This window comes from Malaclemys terrapin, chromosome 15 (genome assembly GCF_027887155.1).
Source record: "Malaclemys terrapin pileata isolate rMalTer1 chromosome 15, rMalTer1.hap1, whole genome shotgun sequence".
NCBI classification, from domain to species: Eukaryota; Metazoa; Chordata; order Testudines; family Emydidae; genus Malaclemys; species Malaclemys terrapin.
This window is the reverse complement of record NC_071519.1, coordinates 33,653,850-33,672,074: the sequence shown is the minus strand read 5'-3', so window position 1 is coordinate 33,672,074 and position 18,225 is coordinate 33,653,850. Positions and strand designations below refer to the sequence as shown.

At 51.4% G+C, this 18,225-nt stretch overlaps 1 protein-coding gene across 1 annotated transcript in view; it reads left to right on the top strand.

Moving 5' to 3' along the window:
- DSCAML1 (DS cell adhesion molecule like 1) overlaps positions 1-18,225 on the top strand; it is a 273,736-nt gene that overhangs the window by 199,051 nt on the left and 56,460 nt on the right. The window contains exons 12-16 of the mRNA XM_054049478.1: positions 9,275-9,474; positions 10,454-10,550; positions 11,846-11,974; positions 15,027-15,194; positions 16,578-16,648. Of these exons, the coding sequence (XP_053905453.1) occupies positions 9,275-9,474; positions 10,454-10,550; positions 11,846-11,974; positions 15,027-15,194; positions 16,578-16,648 (665 nt within the window). The remainder of the gene's footprint in view (positions 1-9,274; positions 9,475-10,453; positions 10,551-11,845; positions 11,975-15,026; positions 15,195-16,577; positions 16,649-18,225) is intronic.

The following is an 18,225-nucleotide window of genomic DNA, read 5'->3' as shown; positions in this document are numbered from 1 at the left end:
CATCTGTCTCGAGTTCGTGGGGTGTCAGTCTGGTTCCCGGCAGGCAGGAGAGACACATCGCCCCTTGTTCTCTAGCTGGTGCCTCAGGGGCAAGGCTGATGGATGTGGGGGTCATGGGGTCTGATCTCTTCCCTCTGGCCCCCTGAGCCGGCCTCTCGGAAGAGTGCGGCCTGGGGGGAGCTTACCCTGGCCTGCTGGTTTGGTTCTGTGGGTAATCAGGGGCTTCAGTCTAGCACGGTATCTTGTGTAAACAGTCTGAACATGGGCTGCTACCTCAGCGAGCCACAGGGCCATGGGCCACACAGTGAGCGAGGCTGTGACTCCTTGGCTGCCGTCTGTTCAGGAGGGGTGAATCGAGAGGGTCAGACGCTGGGTGAGCGAAGTGTCCTCTAACAATACTTTGTCCTTCCATGGCCCATCCACCCAGGCCAGGAACTCAGGGCACTTGGCAAGCGTCAGTTAACTAAGCCTCACTGCTCCCCTGGGAATGGGATAAATGTCCGTTTCCCTGTCCATAAAGTGAGTATAAAGAGTCCACTGAATCTCCCAGAGTCTCGCAGCAAGTCGGGGGCAGAGACCGGACTCTCCCTTTCTGTTTCTCTGACCAGTAGCCGATCGTCTGTCCTAGAGCTAGGAATAGAAGCTAGGCATCCTGGCTCTCTGCACCCCTGCTCTCATCCCTGCACCCACTCTCCCTCCCAGAGGTGGGACTAGAACCCAGGAGTCCTGACTCCCCCATCACCTCCCATGCTCCAGTCTCCCGTCTCCTCCTTGAGCAGGAGTTTGAGCTGTTCTGCTGGCGGCTGCATTTCCATTACTGTTGAATTAAAATGTAAAGCGTCTGCCAGGTGGCCAAGCCCCAATCAGTGGCGGGAGCCTCCGTGGGGCCATTTCCCAGGCCGGAACAGGTGACACCATGTCTTGACAACTGTCTAGTTTCTGAAATTGATTTTCCCCTCAGCTCACTCTCTGCCCCACTCCCCGTCCCCCGGGAACCGTGCAGCACTTCATTGGTTAGATTGGCTTTCTCCCTCCCTGGGAGGCTCGTCCTCCTGGAAAGAGGCCCAAAGCGGTGAGAGGGCAGGGGAGCGAGGGAGAGATGTCTCTTGTAGAGGGTGCACAGCCCTAGCCAGCCAAAGGAGAATTGGTGCAGCAGGAAATCCTTTAGCTCCCTGTTTGATCCTCAGAGCGCCAATCCAGGCTGTGGGAAATTAGAATGGAAAATGTATGTGGTGTTGGTTTTGCTGCTTTCCCCTCTCTGGGCAGCACGCTGCTCTCCCGGGAACCCGGCAGCGCTGAGAAGTTGATATGTTTACATCCACTGTGCTGCTTTTAATCAAACATCAATAAGTGCATGTCAGCGAAGCAAAGCTTGCAAGAGAGCTGCCCTCCGAGCCCGCTGCTCCCAGGGAAATGGGCTAATTGCTCAGCTGCAGAGCAGCCTTGTGTATCTTTCCCATGCCCCCTTTGCCCCCCATCCTGCCCAGAGACTGGCTCTGCCGGGTTTGCTGGTTGATCACTTTTCTGTAGGACCAATTTTGGATTTGTAAAGACCAGAATTCCGGGGCGGCCGCATTCTGCAGCTCCTGTCGCCCCACCCCCAGGCAGGAGACAGGAGAACGTGTGTGGTAACTCAGTGAGGGCTCTGCAGCTGGGCACGCAAGGAGCACTGGCACGTGGCACCCTGAATTTGGCATGCTGTGAACAGCCTCCACGGCAGGCAGTGGAGAAAAGATTTGCACCAGCCCCTGCCAACCACATGCATGGCCTTTCCCTCCTCTGCTCCGGCTGCACAATCTGGATCTGAATTGCAAACAGCCTGAAGTTTGGGGTTATTTGTAAAGAGCTGGAGTACAGACAGAGGTTTGGACATAGCCGCTGCTTTCTAATGAGCTGATTCCAGGCTGCCAGTTCAGAGGTGGAGGCTGCTCATGGGATTCATGGACCCCCTCCTCCCACAAAATTTTGGGTGTGTGGTTCCAGGCCCATCTCTGCTCTATGCACGGGGCTGTATGTTCTTACTGCTCCCCTGGCATGTAGCATACACGCGCAGCACCATGGAGGGGAAATCTGAAAGCTCAGTGGTGTGCCAGATCCTTCAGTGCCTGGTGCCTATTGGTTACAAGTCTTTTTGGCCTCTTGACCCCTTTTTTCTGCAGGGGCATCTGCTCGGGAAGCTGGTGCAGGCTGGCTGGGCCATGGGGGTATCAGGGTGATAAGCGAGGTCTGGGCAGGTCAGCTGATGGCTGCAAAGTTCTGTTAGAAACCGTTCCACAAAAGCCGGCGCTGCGGATGGGTGGAGCGGGAGGCAGCTGTGCACTTCGCTTGTTCCTGGGGCTGCTCGGTGGGTATGTCTCACTCTGCGCTTGCTCTTTTGAGTCTTCCCGTTAACTGAACCATGGGGCCACCAGGGAGCGTGTGTCTGTGCAGAGATGCGCCAGAAGCGGTGTGCAGCGCAGCAGTCCCCCGAGGCGCAGGGTAACCAACGCAAGCACCAGTAACCACAGGAATCTCTGTCCTCTCTCTAAAGGTCACCTGTTTGCAGCGGGTAGCGCCTTGGCCGTTAACCCCTTTCAGGATGGCCCTGGCTTTGCCTTGCTCCGTTGTGCATCTGTTATGTCTTTTCCTATTGCTTCTCTTTGGGGGAGAGACGCGCTTCGGGGGCAGCTCATCTCACTACCAGACTCATGCTGCCTAATCCGCAGGACAGCAGTCACCACGGCTGGAAGCTTTGTGGGGTGAAGGCTGCCTTGATATCCAGGAGTCTCCCTCTCCTCTGCCCCATCGCACTGGCTCGGGGTGGTTTGAGCTCAGGGAGTGCAGCGAACTCATCCACCCCTAATCTTTTCTCGTCTTGGCTCTTGGAAGACATACGTTTATCAGCTACACCATCCACATGTGGGGTGGCCAGCTAGAACCCAGACCTCCTGCTCCCAAACACAACCTTGTACCACTTGAGCCGATGCTAGGATTCGTACCTCTGTGAACCACAGCTACTAGAGGGAGATATGGACTCCGTTCAGCAGAGGAAAATGGGGCTTCTGGAATGGCCAGTGCATAACAGCCCAGCTGCAATGGCGACAGGTATCCCCCTCCGCCCCCCTTTTGAGAGGACCGTGGCTCCAGGGGCAATTGGCTGTTTCTGGAAGGGTGGATGCAATGGAGGCGGGGCCCAAGCGGGACTCGGGAGTGACTATCGTAGCCAGCTGGGCGAGGCTGGTGGCTAGCACCTGCTGGAATGAAGCATGAAATATGACACCACATTGAGCCCCTCTGCCCAAAGAAATCCAAACTCACCGCATGCAATGACCAGACTAGTTGACACGAATGCACTGACTAGTGTGTGCACACACCAGTGCTGTGGATTGGATGGAATCAGAGCTGCCCAGTTGTGTGTCACGGGGCCTCTACTGCTAAGAGATTCTCCTTTAGCCCAAGGGCTGTGGCAGCAGGTTCTGTAGTTCTGTTTCCAGTGGGGCTGTGAAGTTTCTCCTGGCCTGGCATGCAGCATCGTGACAAACAGGAAGCCCAAGGTGGCTACAGATTTGTTACAGTGCTTTTCACTTCTGTAGCCCCTTGAATGCTAGGATCTCGGCGCCGTTCCCAAGGCCCGGGTGGCAGGGAGGTGCTGCTGTCCCCCTTTCACTGACAGGGAAGCTGGAGCACAGACCCGCCCAAGGTCACACAGGACATCAATGTCAGACTGCAGCCCTCCCAGCCCTGTGCTTTAGTCACTAGTCCGGCCATCCGCCCTCCCCCACGTAACACACCTGCCGTGACCCTTTGTCCTTTCTGCAGTCGCCACACGGCCAGCAGTTAACTGCACTAGGGTGCTGGGAGCCCTCCCAAGGTAGGGAACAGCGACCCAGGGAGGAGAGCTCCTGCACCCATCTCTGAGCTCTCTCCTGTGTCCCCTGCTTGGCTTCTGTGTCCTGTGGTGACTCGCATGTTCCCTAGTGCTTGGGAAGCTGTCCTCCCCTTCCTCAGTTACTTGCCATCCCCTCCTCCACCACCCCCCCCAGCATTTCGTCTGCCATGCGCCTTCGGAGTCGCACTGCGAGGCTCACGCCATTCATGTGTAAAGTTTTGTGTGGCCACGGCTCCCCTCGGGGGCGGGCCCCAGGCAGAATTTTTACAGGGTGCTTTGAAGACTTGTCACAAGGCAGAGACGTCCTTGCCAGCCGTCAGACTCCGCCCCCGCCCCTCCATGCCCACTCCCCCAAATCTGATTTGCCTGCTCCACACCCCACTAGCACACGCAGCCAGAGAGGAAAGGTTTCTGTAGCTGTTAATTGAATTACATTGCCACAGAAAGCCGAGAAGTCGTAGCTCATTAAACTCTCTTGTGTCCCATTATAACAGTGTGTGTTGCCTTTGCGGATTGTCATTATCATATATTACTGCGGGACTCAGCAGTGCTGTTTGTTTATGCATTACATTTTTTCCCCTGCTTATCCAGCCCCCATCCGCCCCCCCAAGCCTGTTTTTCCTGCATGGTATATACCACTTTGGGGACTGCGAAGGTGCAGCCTTCCTCGCTTGCTGGATAAATAATGACTTTTTTAGTGAAAGCCAAATTTATTTTCCTAAAGCTAGATTAACTGCAGCCTCGGTCTGTGTCGGGGGCTCTGCGGTGTTTTGTTTTCAGTGTGTTTGTGCTTGCGAGGCGGGTGAATGATGTTTACTACAGTCATGCCAACCCTCGTAGCAGGAAGGGGCACGTTAGGTAGGAGCCATCGCAGCACATGACGATGGGGAGGGGGACCACACACAACCGGGGCTGATTGGTCAGTACGTTTCCTCGGCCAGGATTCTTGTACTTTTACTGCAAATGGAATGTGGCCTGGAGAGTCGGGCACCAAGCTGTTGGTCTCGTGCTGGGAATGAAACCTGGGCACCAGCTGTGGGTGCACAAGCACCTGGAGTGTGGCAGGGCTGAGAGTATTTTATTAACTGGACTCTAAGTATTCTCGAAGGCTCATTATTTGGAAGGCTTTATGGTAGTGGGAGGCCTGCCAGCAGTTCCTCTTTATTGTTCAGTCTCTCTGAGATGGCCATCACTTTCTGTAGCCAATTGCAATATCCAGCCAGTGTGAAATATACAAAGGACACAGGCCAGTGAGCTGGACTCCCCTGCAGATTTGCATTCTTAGTTCTGTGCCTGATCAAGACCAAATAAAAGATTTGGAGGTGCTGAAAGCAGGCCAGGCCAGGGGAAGGGCAGGGACTGAGTGTCCCTCCCCCCCCAGCAGTGTGCAGATGCCCAGAGGGGGCAGGCTGAGACCCCTGTTTTCCAGGTTATTGCCAAGAAGCTGGCTGGCTTCCCCTTCCCAGTAATTAGTGCAATCAGCTCATTTCTCCCAGAGGCCGGGTTCCCTTGTTAGACCCACAATAGAGGTCTCCCTACGGGATGGGGAGCAACCAGATACTGGACACAGTGCTGGTATATAATACTCTAATACTCACAAAACAAGCCTTACTCACTCCACATTCATACCCCAAACATACTATACCAGAGTCCAAAGGTCAGAATGGTCCCGATGGCCAGTCGAGATTCCTTTCGATCATAAGCTGCGGGGAGCTGGCGAAAACCACATCTATATCCACACGGGGCTCTGGATCAATAAACAACTCCGATTTGCAGAAATCATAGGCAACCATTTATAGTCCATTTTGTCGCGTCATCGGTTCTTTGCCTTTGTTTCATAGAATCATAGAATATCAGGATTGGAAGGGACCTCAGGAGGTCATCTAGTCCAACCCCCTGCTCAAAGCAGGACCAATCCCCAGACAGATTTTTACCCCAGTTCCCTAAGTGGCCCCCTCAAGGATTGAACTCACAGCCCTGGGTTTAGCAGGCCAATGCTCAAACCACTGAGCTATCCCTCCTCTGCCATTGTTTACTAGGCTTTCTACCCACACAATTCCAGAGACAATCCTGGGCAGGCCGCCACGATCCAAGGCGTGCCATTTCCTCCAATTCTTGTACAATTTTATATCAGTCGAGCTGGTGTTGTTTCCTTTTCTGCTGATTCTTCGTATTTTTCTTGGAACATAACAAGATTGTTTTTGCACAAATAGTTCTAATAATTCTTGACCTTAAGTTCTTGCTTCGGTTGCCAACTTGCAACATACGTATTCATGTCAAGCACGCGTCATTCATACCAGGCCTCAATGACCTATAACATATTACATGGCTATGTGTGTGTGTGTGTGTGTGTGTGTGTGTGTGTCCCAACAGCCTAGTTCTGCCGCTGGGTTGGGAGTTCTCAAGAGACACTGCCTGCTCACCCTCACATCTTGTCAGCAGGAAGGACTGGAAGCCCCATGTGTCTCCAGAGGGGGAATGCGATGCAGGTGCTTGGAAATGCAGGGACCTTTGTTCGTTTCTCTGATGATTCCCACTTGGGCCTCTCTGGGGCCAGGGTCTCATCATCACTGTTTTTGGGTGCTCGCTGGCCTTTCTTTCGGAAGCTTGTCTTCACTCTACAACGCCACACAGCTGCCCTGTTTTTTTTATAGCATTGACCTTTGATGAACACAAAGGCTGGTTTATAATCTGCAGCCTTATTTTTCACTTTCTCCTTGGTTATCTTTTGGGGTGGGGAAGTATGCCTCTGAATTGTTAGCTCCTATTCCTCCACTGGGACTTCACTGTTTAGCTATTGATACTGCACTGGCTGCGAGTTAGATGGTTTGCAGTGACCTAGGAGCACAGGCTCCCTGCCAGAAGGAGTTTACAATCTGATCTTGTGTGAAACTGTTCTCCCTTCTTTGCGTGGGAGACCTAGGAGCTACCTGGGAGAGGACGTGCCAGAGTGGGACTTGGAGCAGAGAGGAGTGTTGTGGTACAGATGTCTGGGTCAGGGTGGGGGTGTGCTCCAGGCTGAGAGGAGTGCGGGGCAGAAGGCGCAGAGCTGGCTGGAGGATGGGCAGTTCCAGCGGTTAGCTATGGGGCAGGGAGGAAGACAAAAGGAGATGGGAACAGGAGTGAGCGGGGTTGTGCAAGTCCTAGAGGGTCAGGACAGCCTTCTTCCGACTGCCTGGCAGCCTGTTGCGTATGGTGTTGGTGTCGGCTCAGCTTCCAACAGCCCAGTGTCCACCACGTCACGAGCTGTCATGCCCAGTCACCATCTTTGCTGGCACGACTCAGAGCAAGGAGACTTCACCCCTTCTCCAGTCTTCTCTTCAGGCTGAAACTAAACCAGGGCTGTGCGAGGAGGGTAGGGACCAAGGCCAAGACCTGTCCTGGCCAACTCGTATGCTCTCCAAGCCCCTGGAAAGCATTGTTGTTGTCCAGTGATTGTCAGAAATGTGACAGTTGGCCCTCGAAGCTTGAATGACTCCCACCAGTGAATGGGTTCAGTCCAGCCTGCGCCAGGCCATACTGGGGCTGTCACCTTTTCCAGGTAACCTGCGTGAGGCTGGTGAAAGAATGTGCAGCTTCTCCATCTCTGTGTCCGTGCGATCGCTGCTCCCCCGTGCGATCGCTGCTCCCCCGTGCGATCGCTGCTCCCCCGTGCGATCGCTGACCCCCTATGCATTGTAGGAAATGCCAGCTGAGCCAAGCCACAGTTACTGGGTCAGTCTGGTCTCTTGTGGGGTTGGTCGAGAGCTGCCCCTTTTAGCTGGGAAAGAGGAGCTAGGAAGTGCATGCCTTTCTTTTTATTTTATTTAAATATTCCGTATGGATATAAAAAAATCTCTGGCATCTGCAATGCAAAGCCTGACTTGTTGATGTAAAATCGTACTCTATATTCTGCCCAGGTTTATGTGAGTGAATTATGCAAATTTTTGATGGAAAAATATTCCTCCTCACATCCTTGAGAGTGTAAAACCTTAGTCAATAATTCATAGTCGTGTGTCTCAGACTGGAGGCTTTCTCTTCATTATAACTTGCACCTAGTTATTTGTCTTTCACATTTTATTGTATATGCTGGTGTAATGCTATGCATTATAAAATTTATCTGCTTCATTATTTTATGATCCTGAGCTGTATAATGCAACAAAACGATTCTGTTTCTGACTGCATGGCCTATTGGCTGTATCTGCAGCTGATAAACGGCATTTGGCCACCTCACTGATGCTGTTTGTGGGGTAAACTTTGAGCCTGCTGAGCAGGAAGTTGGGTGCGCCCTGCCCACGTGCCTGGGGAGGGCAGAATTGTCTTTAATTCTCCAAGTGCAGCAGTGGAAATTAGCCCCTGTGTGTCTCAGTGCATCCCCAGCTTGAAGGAAATCTTGGACTGGTTCGAATGTGCTTAAAAACACAATTAAATGGGCCTATGTGGTGGTGGTGGTTTGTTGTGAATAGTACGGAAGTCCTTCGCTGTGTCAGTTAATACAGAAGTGTGTGTTCGCTAACAACTCCTAATTCTCTAGCCTTTCACCCCGTGGAGCATGGCTGGAATCTGGCCACACACGGAATACATGTCGTGTTCTCTCTCACGTTTAGTGGGCACGTAGTGCAGAGTAAGGACTGCTAGATGAGTACTGCAGTTACCCAGGTCCTTTCGTGTCTGAGCGCCTTGCCATGGGGAATGGGTTTTAGCCGCGCAGCTCCCCACGGAGGGAGGACAGTATTCTCACCGTTGTACAGCTGGAGAGATGAGATGTCGACATCTGTAGCTCAGCTGGGAGGTGAACCCAGATCTCTTGAGTCCCATCCACTGCCCTGCCCACTAGACCGCCCTTCCTGGCAGCCCCCTCTTTAATGCCTGGTTGGTTACTAGAGCCGGAGAGCAACGTTCATTAGGTATCTGATTATTGCTGGCTCCTATGGGGCTGACAGCTCCAGCCACATCAGCTGCTCCTGTCTAGGGCACAGGGATGGTGATGCCAGCGACAGAGTGCAGACCTGTTCCTGGCTCATTTCAGCCTTAGAGCCCCACAGCCGGTACCCTGTCTGGCCACAGAGCTTCCCAGGCTAACTGAGCAGGGAGTGATTCCCCCCTCTTGTGGGCACAACAGCTCCTGGGGACCCCGCACATGGCTCTGACATGCTGGGCTGTGTGTGAGTGAAGAGTACCCGGGACGAGTATTGCAGCCTTTGGAAGGCAGCAGGGGGTCATGGTCGGTGGCTGGGGGATCGCTGACCTTAGCGCTCTGCAGTAAATCTGCTTTGAAGGCAGCCAGTTTGGCCTTGGCCAGATCGATTTGCTGTAGTTGTGAGTGTCAGAATAGTGCATTTGCTAAGTTCCCCTAGGTCTGTTCTGCCTCACACCTTAGCACGTGTCTCTGAAGCCTCTGCTACTCATTTCTTCCCTTCCTCTCAGTCCCAGCCATGATCACTTCCCATCCCAACACGACCATCGCCATCAAGGGCCAGATGAAGGAGCTGAATTGCACAGCCCGAGGAGAGCGGCCAATCATCATTCGCTGGGAGAAAGGCGACACCGTCATCGACCCCGACCGCAACATGAGATATGCCATCACCACCAAGGATAACGGTGACGAGGTCATTTCAACGCTCAAGGTGAGAGAGCTCGGGTGAGATGTGCCAGCGCTGAGGTCCGTGAGTGGAGCCCTGGTGCATTTCACACTCCAACGGGGTCTGGTTACATTTCTGATCACAAGGGGTCACCCTTCTCTTTCTGTTTGCTGCTCCATGACCTGCCTGTGTCGGGAACAGCTTGAGAGCAGTTTGACTGCACACGTGTGGCATTACTCAGGCTGCTCTATAAAAAGCACCTTCCCCCTCCCCCGGGGAAATTATGGGGAAATTGTTGTAATTTCTTATGAGAAATTTTTCAGTTTTATTGAAAAAAATTAAAACTCAAAAGATGATTATTGGGTGTGTCAAAAAAGGGAAAACTTCCAATGAAATGAATCTTTCCCCTCAATTCATCCAAACAAAGATGGAAACTTTCCAGCCCACTCCAGTGAAGAAACTGTGTGTGTGTGTGTGAGAGAGAGAGAGAGAGAGAGAGAGCGCTCCTCAGTGTCGGAAGCCTGGGTGGCACAGTTATCACACCTGAAGAAGTAGCTCAGGCCCTTCTCTCCTGGCCTGGGGCCGGGCTTTCATTGGGTGGTGTTAGAGATTGGCAAGCTCATTTTGCTGGCACTTGAATCCATTAAAACGTAAGTTCAAAAATGTGCCTGGTGGATGTCGCTGGGGTTTGGCCAGCTCTGGAGAGCCTGCAGAAAAGTGGAGGGGAGAAAAGGAATCTAGACATTGGCCTCAGTTTGGGGTGGGGAGAGACACCTGACTTTAGGGTGCACGCTCCGTAAGGCATGGATGGGAGGCACTTTGGGCAGCTCCACCGGCTGTCAGCATAACAGAGGGGAGAATTGGGCTTGTGTGTTTTCTGTTTAGTGTATCTCACCAGCTGTACAGTTGCAGCGCTGTGCGAATAACAAGCACGTCTCCTGCATTAAGGCATATTGTGCCCTCGCTGTCACAACGGCAGCGAAAGTCTGAAATGGTCTCATTTTTACCCCTTACATATCCACAGCTTAAACCAGCCGACCGGGGGGACTCCGTCTTCTTCTCCTGCCATGCGATCAATTCTTATGGTGAAGATAGAGGATTGATCCAGCTCACTGTCCAAGGTACTTGTTTTCCACCTGCTAGGCAGAATCATAGAAATGTGAGGTTGGACGGGACCGGGGGAGGCCATCTAGTCCTTCCTCTGTGCTAAGGTAGTACCAGGTAAGCCTAGACCTTCCCTGACAAGTGTTTGCCTGACCTTTTCTTAAAAACCTCCAGTGCCGGGGATTCCACAACCCACCTTGGGAGCCTGTTCCAGACCTGAACTAGCCTTAGAGTTAGACGGTTTTTCCTAATATCTAACTTAAACCTCCCTTGCTGCAGATTAAGCCCATTACTCCTTGTCCTGCCATCAGTGGACGTGGAGAACTATTGATCACTGCCCGCTTTATAACAGCCCTTAATGTATTGGAAGACTGTTCCCAGGTCCCCCCCCCCAGTTGTCTTCTCTCAAGGCCAAACATCCCCATTTTTTTATCCTTTCCTCATAGCTCAGGTTTTCTAAACCTTTCATCATGTTTGTTGCTCTCTCTGGGATTCTCTCCAGTTTGTCCACCTCTTTCTTAAAGTTTGGCGCTCAGAACTGGACACCTGAGAGGAACCTGGGTCACCTGGGGTGGATTCTTCATCCCTGGAAAATTTTAAATCGCGTTTAGATGTTTTTCTAAAAGATCTGCTCTAGTTCAAATAGGTGTTAATACCAGAAGTCCTGTGGCCTGTGCTTTGCAGGTCAGACTAGATGATCACTGTGGTCCCTTGCGGGTTTATAGCCTACAAATCTTTGACCCCGTGGGGATGAAGGGAGCATACCTGTTCAAGCAAGCATTCAATCATGTGCTCAAGTCCCATTTAGAGGAACTTAAGCCCGTGTTTAACGCATATGCAAGTGCTTTCCTGAGTCATGGCCTGCGAAAGCATGTTGCAGAGAAGGTGCCAAGTATGAGATCATGTGCAGTTCATGCAGGACAGAGACTGCACAAAGAAGTCTGCTTCTTACTCCACATGCAGCTTGCCCATGTGTCTTTGAGTCATACCCGCTCACTTCGTACAAACCAGGCTTAATGCATGTGAAGTCTGCACAACCGATACAGCTACGGGAGAGGGAGCTGGGTCTGGTCTGCCTTCAGCATCATCAACAAAATTGCCAGCTAAATTCTGACTGCAAGATCTTTTGTGATCTTCTGCCCTGAAATCCATTGGGCCTTAAAATGCAAGTCAGTTCCTGCAAACAAAATGAAGTAACCATCCAACTCCCTTCCTTTGTGGGGGAAGGGAAGAGTGTCACCATCAGGGATGAAATGGTTTTCATATTGCTGGGAATGGTTTATTCACTTGGCCTCAACTTTTTCTCTCCAAGAGCCTCCTGACCCTCCAGAGCTGGAGATTCGTGAGGTGAAAGCCCGAAGCATGAACTTGCGCTGGACTCAGAGATTTGATGGAAACAGCATCATCACTGGCTTCGATATTGAATACAAGAATAAATCTGGTAGGTGATTGCATTTTCCCCCTACTACATATGTATAATCTAGACTGAAACAAATGTGCTTCTGTGGAGTTGTTATCCATAGGTACAAATCTAAAACAGCAGAAGAAGACAATAGTCTGTGTGTCAGCATAGGAGATCATGTTTACTATGCTTGAGGAAGAACTTATCATTAGAGCTAGAGGGAACATTTCAACAAAACGGCCTTTGTCAGAAAAGGCTGATTTGACAGCACCAAAGCGTTTTGCAGGAAAGGGTTGGTTACAACACATTTTTCAACTCAAAAAGTTTGAGGAGAAAACATTGTTGAAACATTAAATTTTGATGTTTTTGTGAAAAATTCCGGTTTTCTGGTTCAAAATTACTTTTCATTTCAAAATTTCCGCTAATTCTACGGAAGGGGTTGGTTTGCAAATAGTTTTGATATTTTGATTTTTTTGGGTCAATTTCAAAATCTCAAAATTGTCCCCGTCCCCCCCTCCCCCCAGCTCTACTTGGTACCACCGGTGAGACCCAAACTGCTGGGAATTCCCGGGGTAGTTTTTCTGCTTCCTGCTGTAATAGTGGAACAGAACTGAGTTGTGTGTAGAGCCTTCTGCTCCCAGTGCAGCGAGCTGGAGGCTGGTCGTTGCAGATCAGGACATGCTCTGAAAGGGGGTTTATAGCCCGCGCCTGCAAACTTCTAAGCACTGAGCCACCTGCATTGGTTAACATGACTCCTGAGCTGCTGCAGCTGCTTCCTGTGTGCACGGGGGCTGCCCTGGGAGAGGGGGCTCTGGTCCCGCCAGCTCAGTGATGGGAGAGGGGCAGGGGAAGAAACACTTCCTCTTGCTCCAGCCAGGACCCTGGCACCCTGCCACTGAGAGAGCTGGGCTGGCTCCAGCCCCACATTCTCAGCAGTGGCAGGGAGGGTGTTCAGGCCTCACCCCCCCCCCAGTCTTTCTCGGGGAGAGGGGTCTCCTTCTGGGACTCCTGCGGCCACTTTCTCCACCTCCTGAGGACAGGTGGGGCCATTCCAGGGAAGGGAGGGGATGCAGGCCTCGTCTGTGCATTCTTGCATGCTGTTTAAAGGGAATATTTTGCATCCCGGTCCCTTTGATGAAGAAAGGAGAGAGCAGCATTAATGAACTATGTTAATTTGTGTTTGATGGGAGCATTTGAAAGGGAATGTTAAAAGAGACAATATTTGCAAACAGCCAAACCTGGAGTTATACAAAAGCAAGGAGGGGAAAACCTGGCATCTCAAAACGTGGGAACCAGATAAACAAAGGCCATAAGTAAACTATAAAACAGTCATCCTGGGCCTGGCTGTCCAAGCTGATGGGAAAAGGCACTTTTCAGAGAGGTCACAGTACCTTGCAGAATATTGGGTCGAATCGACCCAGAAATTCCCCTGAGGGCCCACGGCCTGGGAAGCATGGCTGGAAAATGCCCTTTGCCACCAGAGATCCCATTTTGGCCCCCTTGCTGTGATCCAGCCTGGGTTAATGCCCTGTAGTGAACAGTGCTGCCAGGAGGAATTTTGTTAATTTCTTCAGCTGAGCTCCTCAGTTCACGTTGGTGCCTCTGCCTGGCACGTTTGGGCGGCACGTCTGTGGTGATGCCAAACCTGAAGCTGCGTGCATAGCGGCCATGTTAAACGGTGTTTGTAGAGCAGTGTAACCCTAACCCCCACCGCATTCCTCTCCCGAATGGCTTCCTTTCTGAGGTCTCTGCAAGTGAAGAGTTGATCAGGCCTTATTTCTACGTACCCCTCTGGGGCAGTGAGCAAAGTCTGGTTCATTGCAAGGCCCCTTTACCCTGCCAGAACACAGAAAATAGACCAGAATGTAAATGAAAATCTGGCCCCCTCTGGGTTTTATTAGTGGGAATGGGGAAGATTAATTGTATGTGTGACGTGTGCAATGGGACTCTGTCCTGGTACAGCACATGTGGACGGTACTGCTGATCTGTGCACGTGGTTTATGCTTTTTTATTGTGTTCATGATCTTGGGGAAATGTTTTCCTGCCCTGCTTTACCGTTAACCCCTGTGAAACAGACAGACCCTTAAACATCTAAAGCCCCTTTCTGCGCTGAGAATGCTGTTGGTTTGGTTTTTGCACATCACAGTCATGGCTGGACAGTGAAACTAGCCTGGTTCATTCCCTGTGTAGCTCTCCTGCTGCAACTGGGCTGTCAAGCTTCAGGGAAATGTTTACATCACACTCCGATCTTGAAAGCGCCTTGTGTGCTGGGGATAGTGGGTGGGGGTTCCCTTGGGAGGGGAGACCTAGCGTGTGGGTACTGCCAGGGGGCAGCACCCAGAGCAAGGGGCACCGGGGTCCTGGGAGGGACACGGGGGCCCATGCAGAGGACAAGGCGGATCACCGGCCTGCAGAGGGCGCTCCAGAGGCTGGTGAGCTAATTCCCTGGATGACCAGCAGGAGGTGCCGCAGGGGTGCGTCCAGACTCTCTTACAGCCCCATACACCTCACCCAAGTACTGCTCCAGCCCCTCATCAGGATAATTTTAGGCATTAAGGGCTTGATCTTGCAGGGTACTGGGCGATTCCTGGAAGCACTGAAGAGCCTCAGCTCCCCTGGAGGCCAGTGGGGAGGGAAGTGCTCAGTGCCTTGGTGAATTAGGTGCAAAAAGAGGGAACTGTATAAGCCATCGGCTCCACACTTCAGCAACCCGCAGCTGTGAGTCAGCACACTCCTGGCAGCAGGTTCATGCACGTCCTGGCATTGCCAAGCACTGCTCCTTCTCCATCTTCAGCACTCCCTGCTGTTTACAGAAGGTTCCAGATGCTCTGCCCTGCATGGGTGGCATAAATGTGTCCGGGCACTGAGGAGTTGGCACGTTTGTGGGTCAGTGGGAAGGGAGTCATGAGACAGGAAGACGTGGTGGTGTGTGAGACAGGCAGATGCAAGTTCTGGGGCATTGTGTTATTGGGATCCTACCGAAATGAACTGGCATTCTAGCCTGTGGGGCGGACAGAGCCTCTGCAGAGCCATTAACTCCAGGACTCTTCATAGGATCCTGTCCTCTTTCACTGTGTTATTTTTTTTCCAGATTCCTGGGATTTTAAGCAATCTACCCGCAACATCTCTCCCACCATTAACCAGGCTAATATAGTGGACCTGCACCCAGCCTCCGTGTACAGCATCCGCATGTACTCCTTCAACAAGATCGGGCGCAGCGAGCCAAGCAAGGAGCTCACCATCAGCACTGAGGAAGCAGGTGCTTCTCGCTCATGCATTTTCCTCTGCTGGGTGCATGCCTCCTGCACTCCTTTCTCTGGCTATACAGGCCTTTGCCCGCACTCTGGGTGCTCATTTGTTCGGGGAGGTGACAGGGAGAGGGAGTTACCGGGAAAGACAAATTAAGTTGGATGCAGAATTGAGCTGGTGGTGCTGGATGGGAAAAGTCCGAGGTTCTGTGTGTGGGAGAGGCCGTGCGCAGGCAGGAGTGGATCGCTGCCCTGCCTGGGACAGCGTGTCCCGGCTTTCGCTGCGCCAATTAACAGGCAACTGATGAGTTGTGTCCAGGCCACAGGAACTGCCCTTGGTGCTGAGCACAGGCTTCCTATTGGCAATGAGGAGCCGGGAGCTTTCCGTGGTCCTGACCAAGCGACTCGGGAATAAGGGAGCTGATGGGGGTTGCTCCTTGTCCTGGCCTGTGTTCATACTACCGCACGCCACAGGACTTGGGAAATGACCTGCTCAGGCCTCCCCCTTTGTCATTACCTTCAGCACACAGTTCGGCACTGCAAAACCCTGGCGTGGTGCAGCCTGCCTGCCCACAAGCCAGCAGTGAACGCGTCTCCGTCAGCAAAGAAATGTTCCAGCCCGGGCAGCTAGTTCAGCTAGTCACTCTCAAGTTCTGCATGTTCCGGGCAGCACCCGCGGAGATTCAGCAGGATTTGACCCCGGCTCAATTCTGTAGATGTGCAGGAATGCACCCGTGTGCACTGACTGACCTGCCAGCCTCTGGGAACCAAGATTCCTCAGCTGACGTTTTTAGAGAGATTTCTGAGCAGAGCATGACATCTGTGCTGTTAAATCACAGCTGTTTTTATGTGCGTGTGTTTCACCTTTGCTCATTGCACTGTGTGTGCGAACCCCTGTAAGGAACTAAGTCCTCTTCTCAAACACTCACAAGGGGATTGATTTCCTCTCTGACTAGGACCTGCACGTGGGCCCAGCCAAACGTGTATCGGAGGAGCAATACAGCTGGCATGTTGGATAACGTTCTCCAAGTCTGAGATGGGGAGTGTGCTCTCTCTCTGCGTGATGTCCTCTCTCTAGAATGGCTACATTCATCACTTTAACTGCCCCTTGTGCACTCAGCAGTGTTGCATTAGTCAGTGGGAAATGAGAGCTGAACTGGGAAGGATGAAAAAGCTTTTATTTAAAGCACAGTTTATTTCAAGAATAGAGAAGGCGGGAGGGACTCAGGTGATAGTACCCACGTGCATTTATTTTTCTCTAGCCCTCTGTTGTTGGCTTTTCCCTGTGATGGTTGCCCCACTGGAGAGTTGTTTCTTTAAAGCAAGTTTTGCTACACGGGACTCCTTTCTCTGCAGCTTGTAAACAAGACTCTGTTTGATCTGTTTAACCACAGCTCCGGATGGGCCCCCAATGGATGTCACCTTGCAGCCAATGACATCACAGAGCATCCAGGTCACCTGGAAGGTACATTGTTTGGGGGGGAGAGAGGGGATTGCTATGTGTGGAGTTCTGTTGGCATGGTGATACCCCTAATGGCAGTGATATAAGGCGGCAGGCCCATTGCCTGTACTGCACCCTGGATGGCACATTAGAGCTACTGGTGCCGTGGGCAAGTCACTTCGTTTCTCTGTGCCTCACTTTCCCCATCTGAAATGGAAATCTAATGCTCACATATTTCACAAGGAGGCTTAGTCAGTTAGTGGCCATAAAGCGCTTTGAGATTGTTAGATGAAAATGCACTAGAGATGTGCTAAACGTGATAGTTGTTTCATTATGGCAGTGATGTAAGGAAGCTGGTTTTAGGGGCAAGAATATCTAGGATCACAATCCTAAACAGCAGCCCTGCTCCTATGACTCAGAATGTCTTAGATCGTCACCTATCGCCAGGATGCCCAGGCCCAAGTAAAATTCACTAGACAGCATCAAAACTTCAGGGCTAGATGAGTTCCCCAGTTGTGTCACATGAGGCCCTTCCTAATCATGTTTTATAAGATGCTTATTATCTTACAGGATATCCATGCAGGGTGGAAAGGATAAATATGTAAAAATCAAGACACTTGGCTACAAAATGCTTGCGCAAAGATCAATAAAATTTAGAATCAGATTTATTTTTCAGAAGCCGCATTGGAAAAATAAAATTGATTATAAAGTTAGGACTTCAGAATGAACCAGCAAGTCAATAAATTTAGGGCTCCATCTTCTATTCCTCCCCTCCCCTTTAGCATTGAAAAACAGATTAATGAAAAATAAGATTCACTTGAAAAATAAGTCACTTGGTTTTAAGAGTATTTCAGTGAGATGGATTGCTGTGGCTTTATAACATAAATTTGCAATCAGCCCTATTGATTTCTTAATGCTTCAGAGAAATATTGTTAAAATTGATTTAAACCTGGCTTCGCGCATTTTTAAGGCTGTCAGCCTCTTCCCTCCCCTCCTAATCAGATCATCCGACTTGAGTCCTAGCCCTGACCAGGTGTTGTAAATCGTTACTTCCTCATCAGCCAATCAGCATCCAGTTATCAGCCCCTCTGCCAGGCTCTGAATGGCTCTGGTTTTGTTACTATTTGATTATCAGCATCTGAGCGCTGCCTAGTAGGAGCCAAAACGCAAGAGTATTTTAAAAAATCAACCAACCAAGATCCGGTCAGACTGAAAACCAAAGGATAGGGCCCAGGAGCAAAACCTCGTCGCCTGTAAGATGAGCCACTCGCTATTCCGAAGAAGCAGCACCCCCTGGCATGAAGGATGCAGAATGAGATTACACACAAACAGCAAAGAAACACAAAGTTGGAAGTGGCCCAAACAGCCAGGATGGGCCAGTTCAGATGAATGCACCCAAGTGTGCCCTAAACAGAGTCAGAGAGGGAGTAGGAGGCCCTTCCCCGCAGCTGAGAGAGTCTGGTCTTCATCCCAGTCCAGCATGGACCTAGGGAACAATGGAAGACCTGCCCTAGGGAACAATGGAAGACCTGCCCTGGCTGGGCAGGAAAAGTGGGGAGAGCTGAGTTGCAAAGGGCTTTGTAGACCACTAATAAAACTCC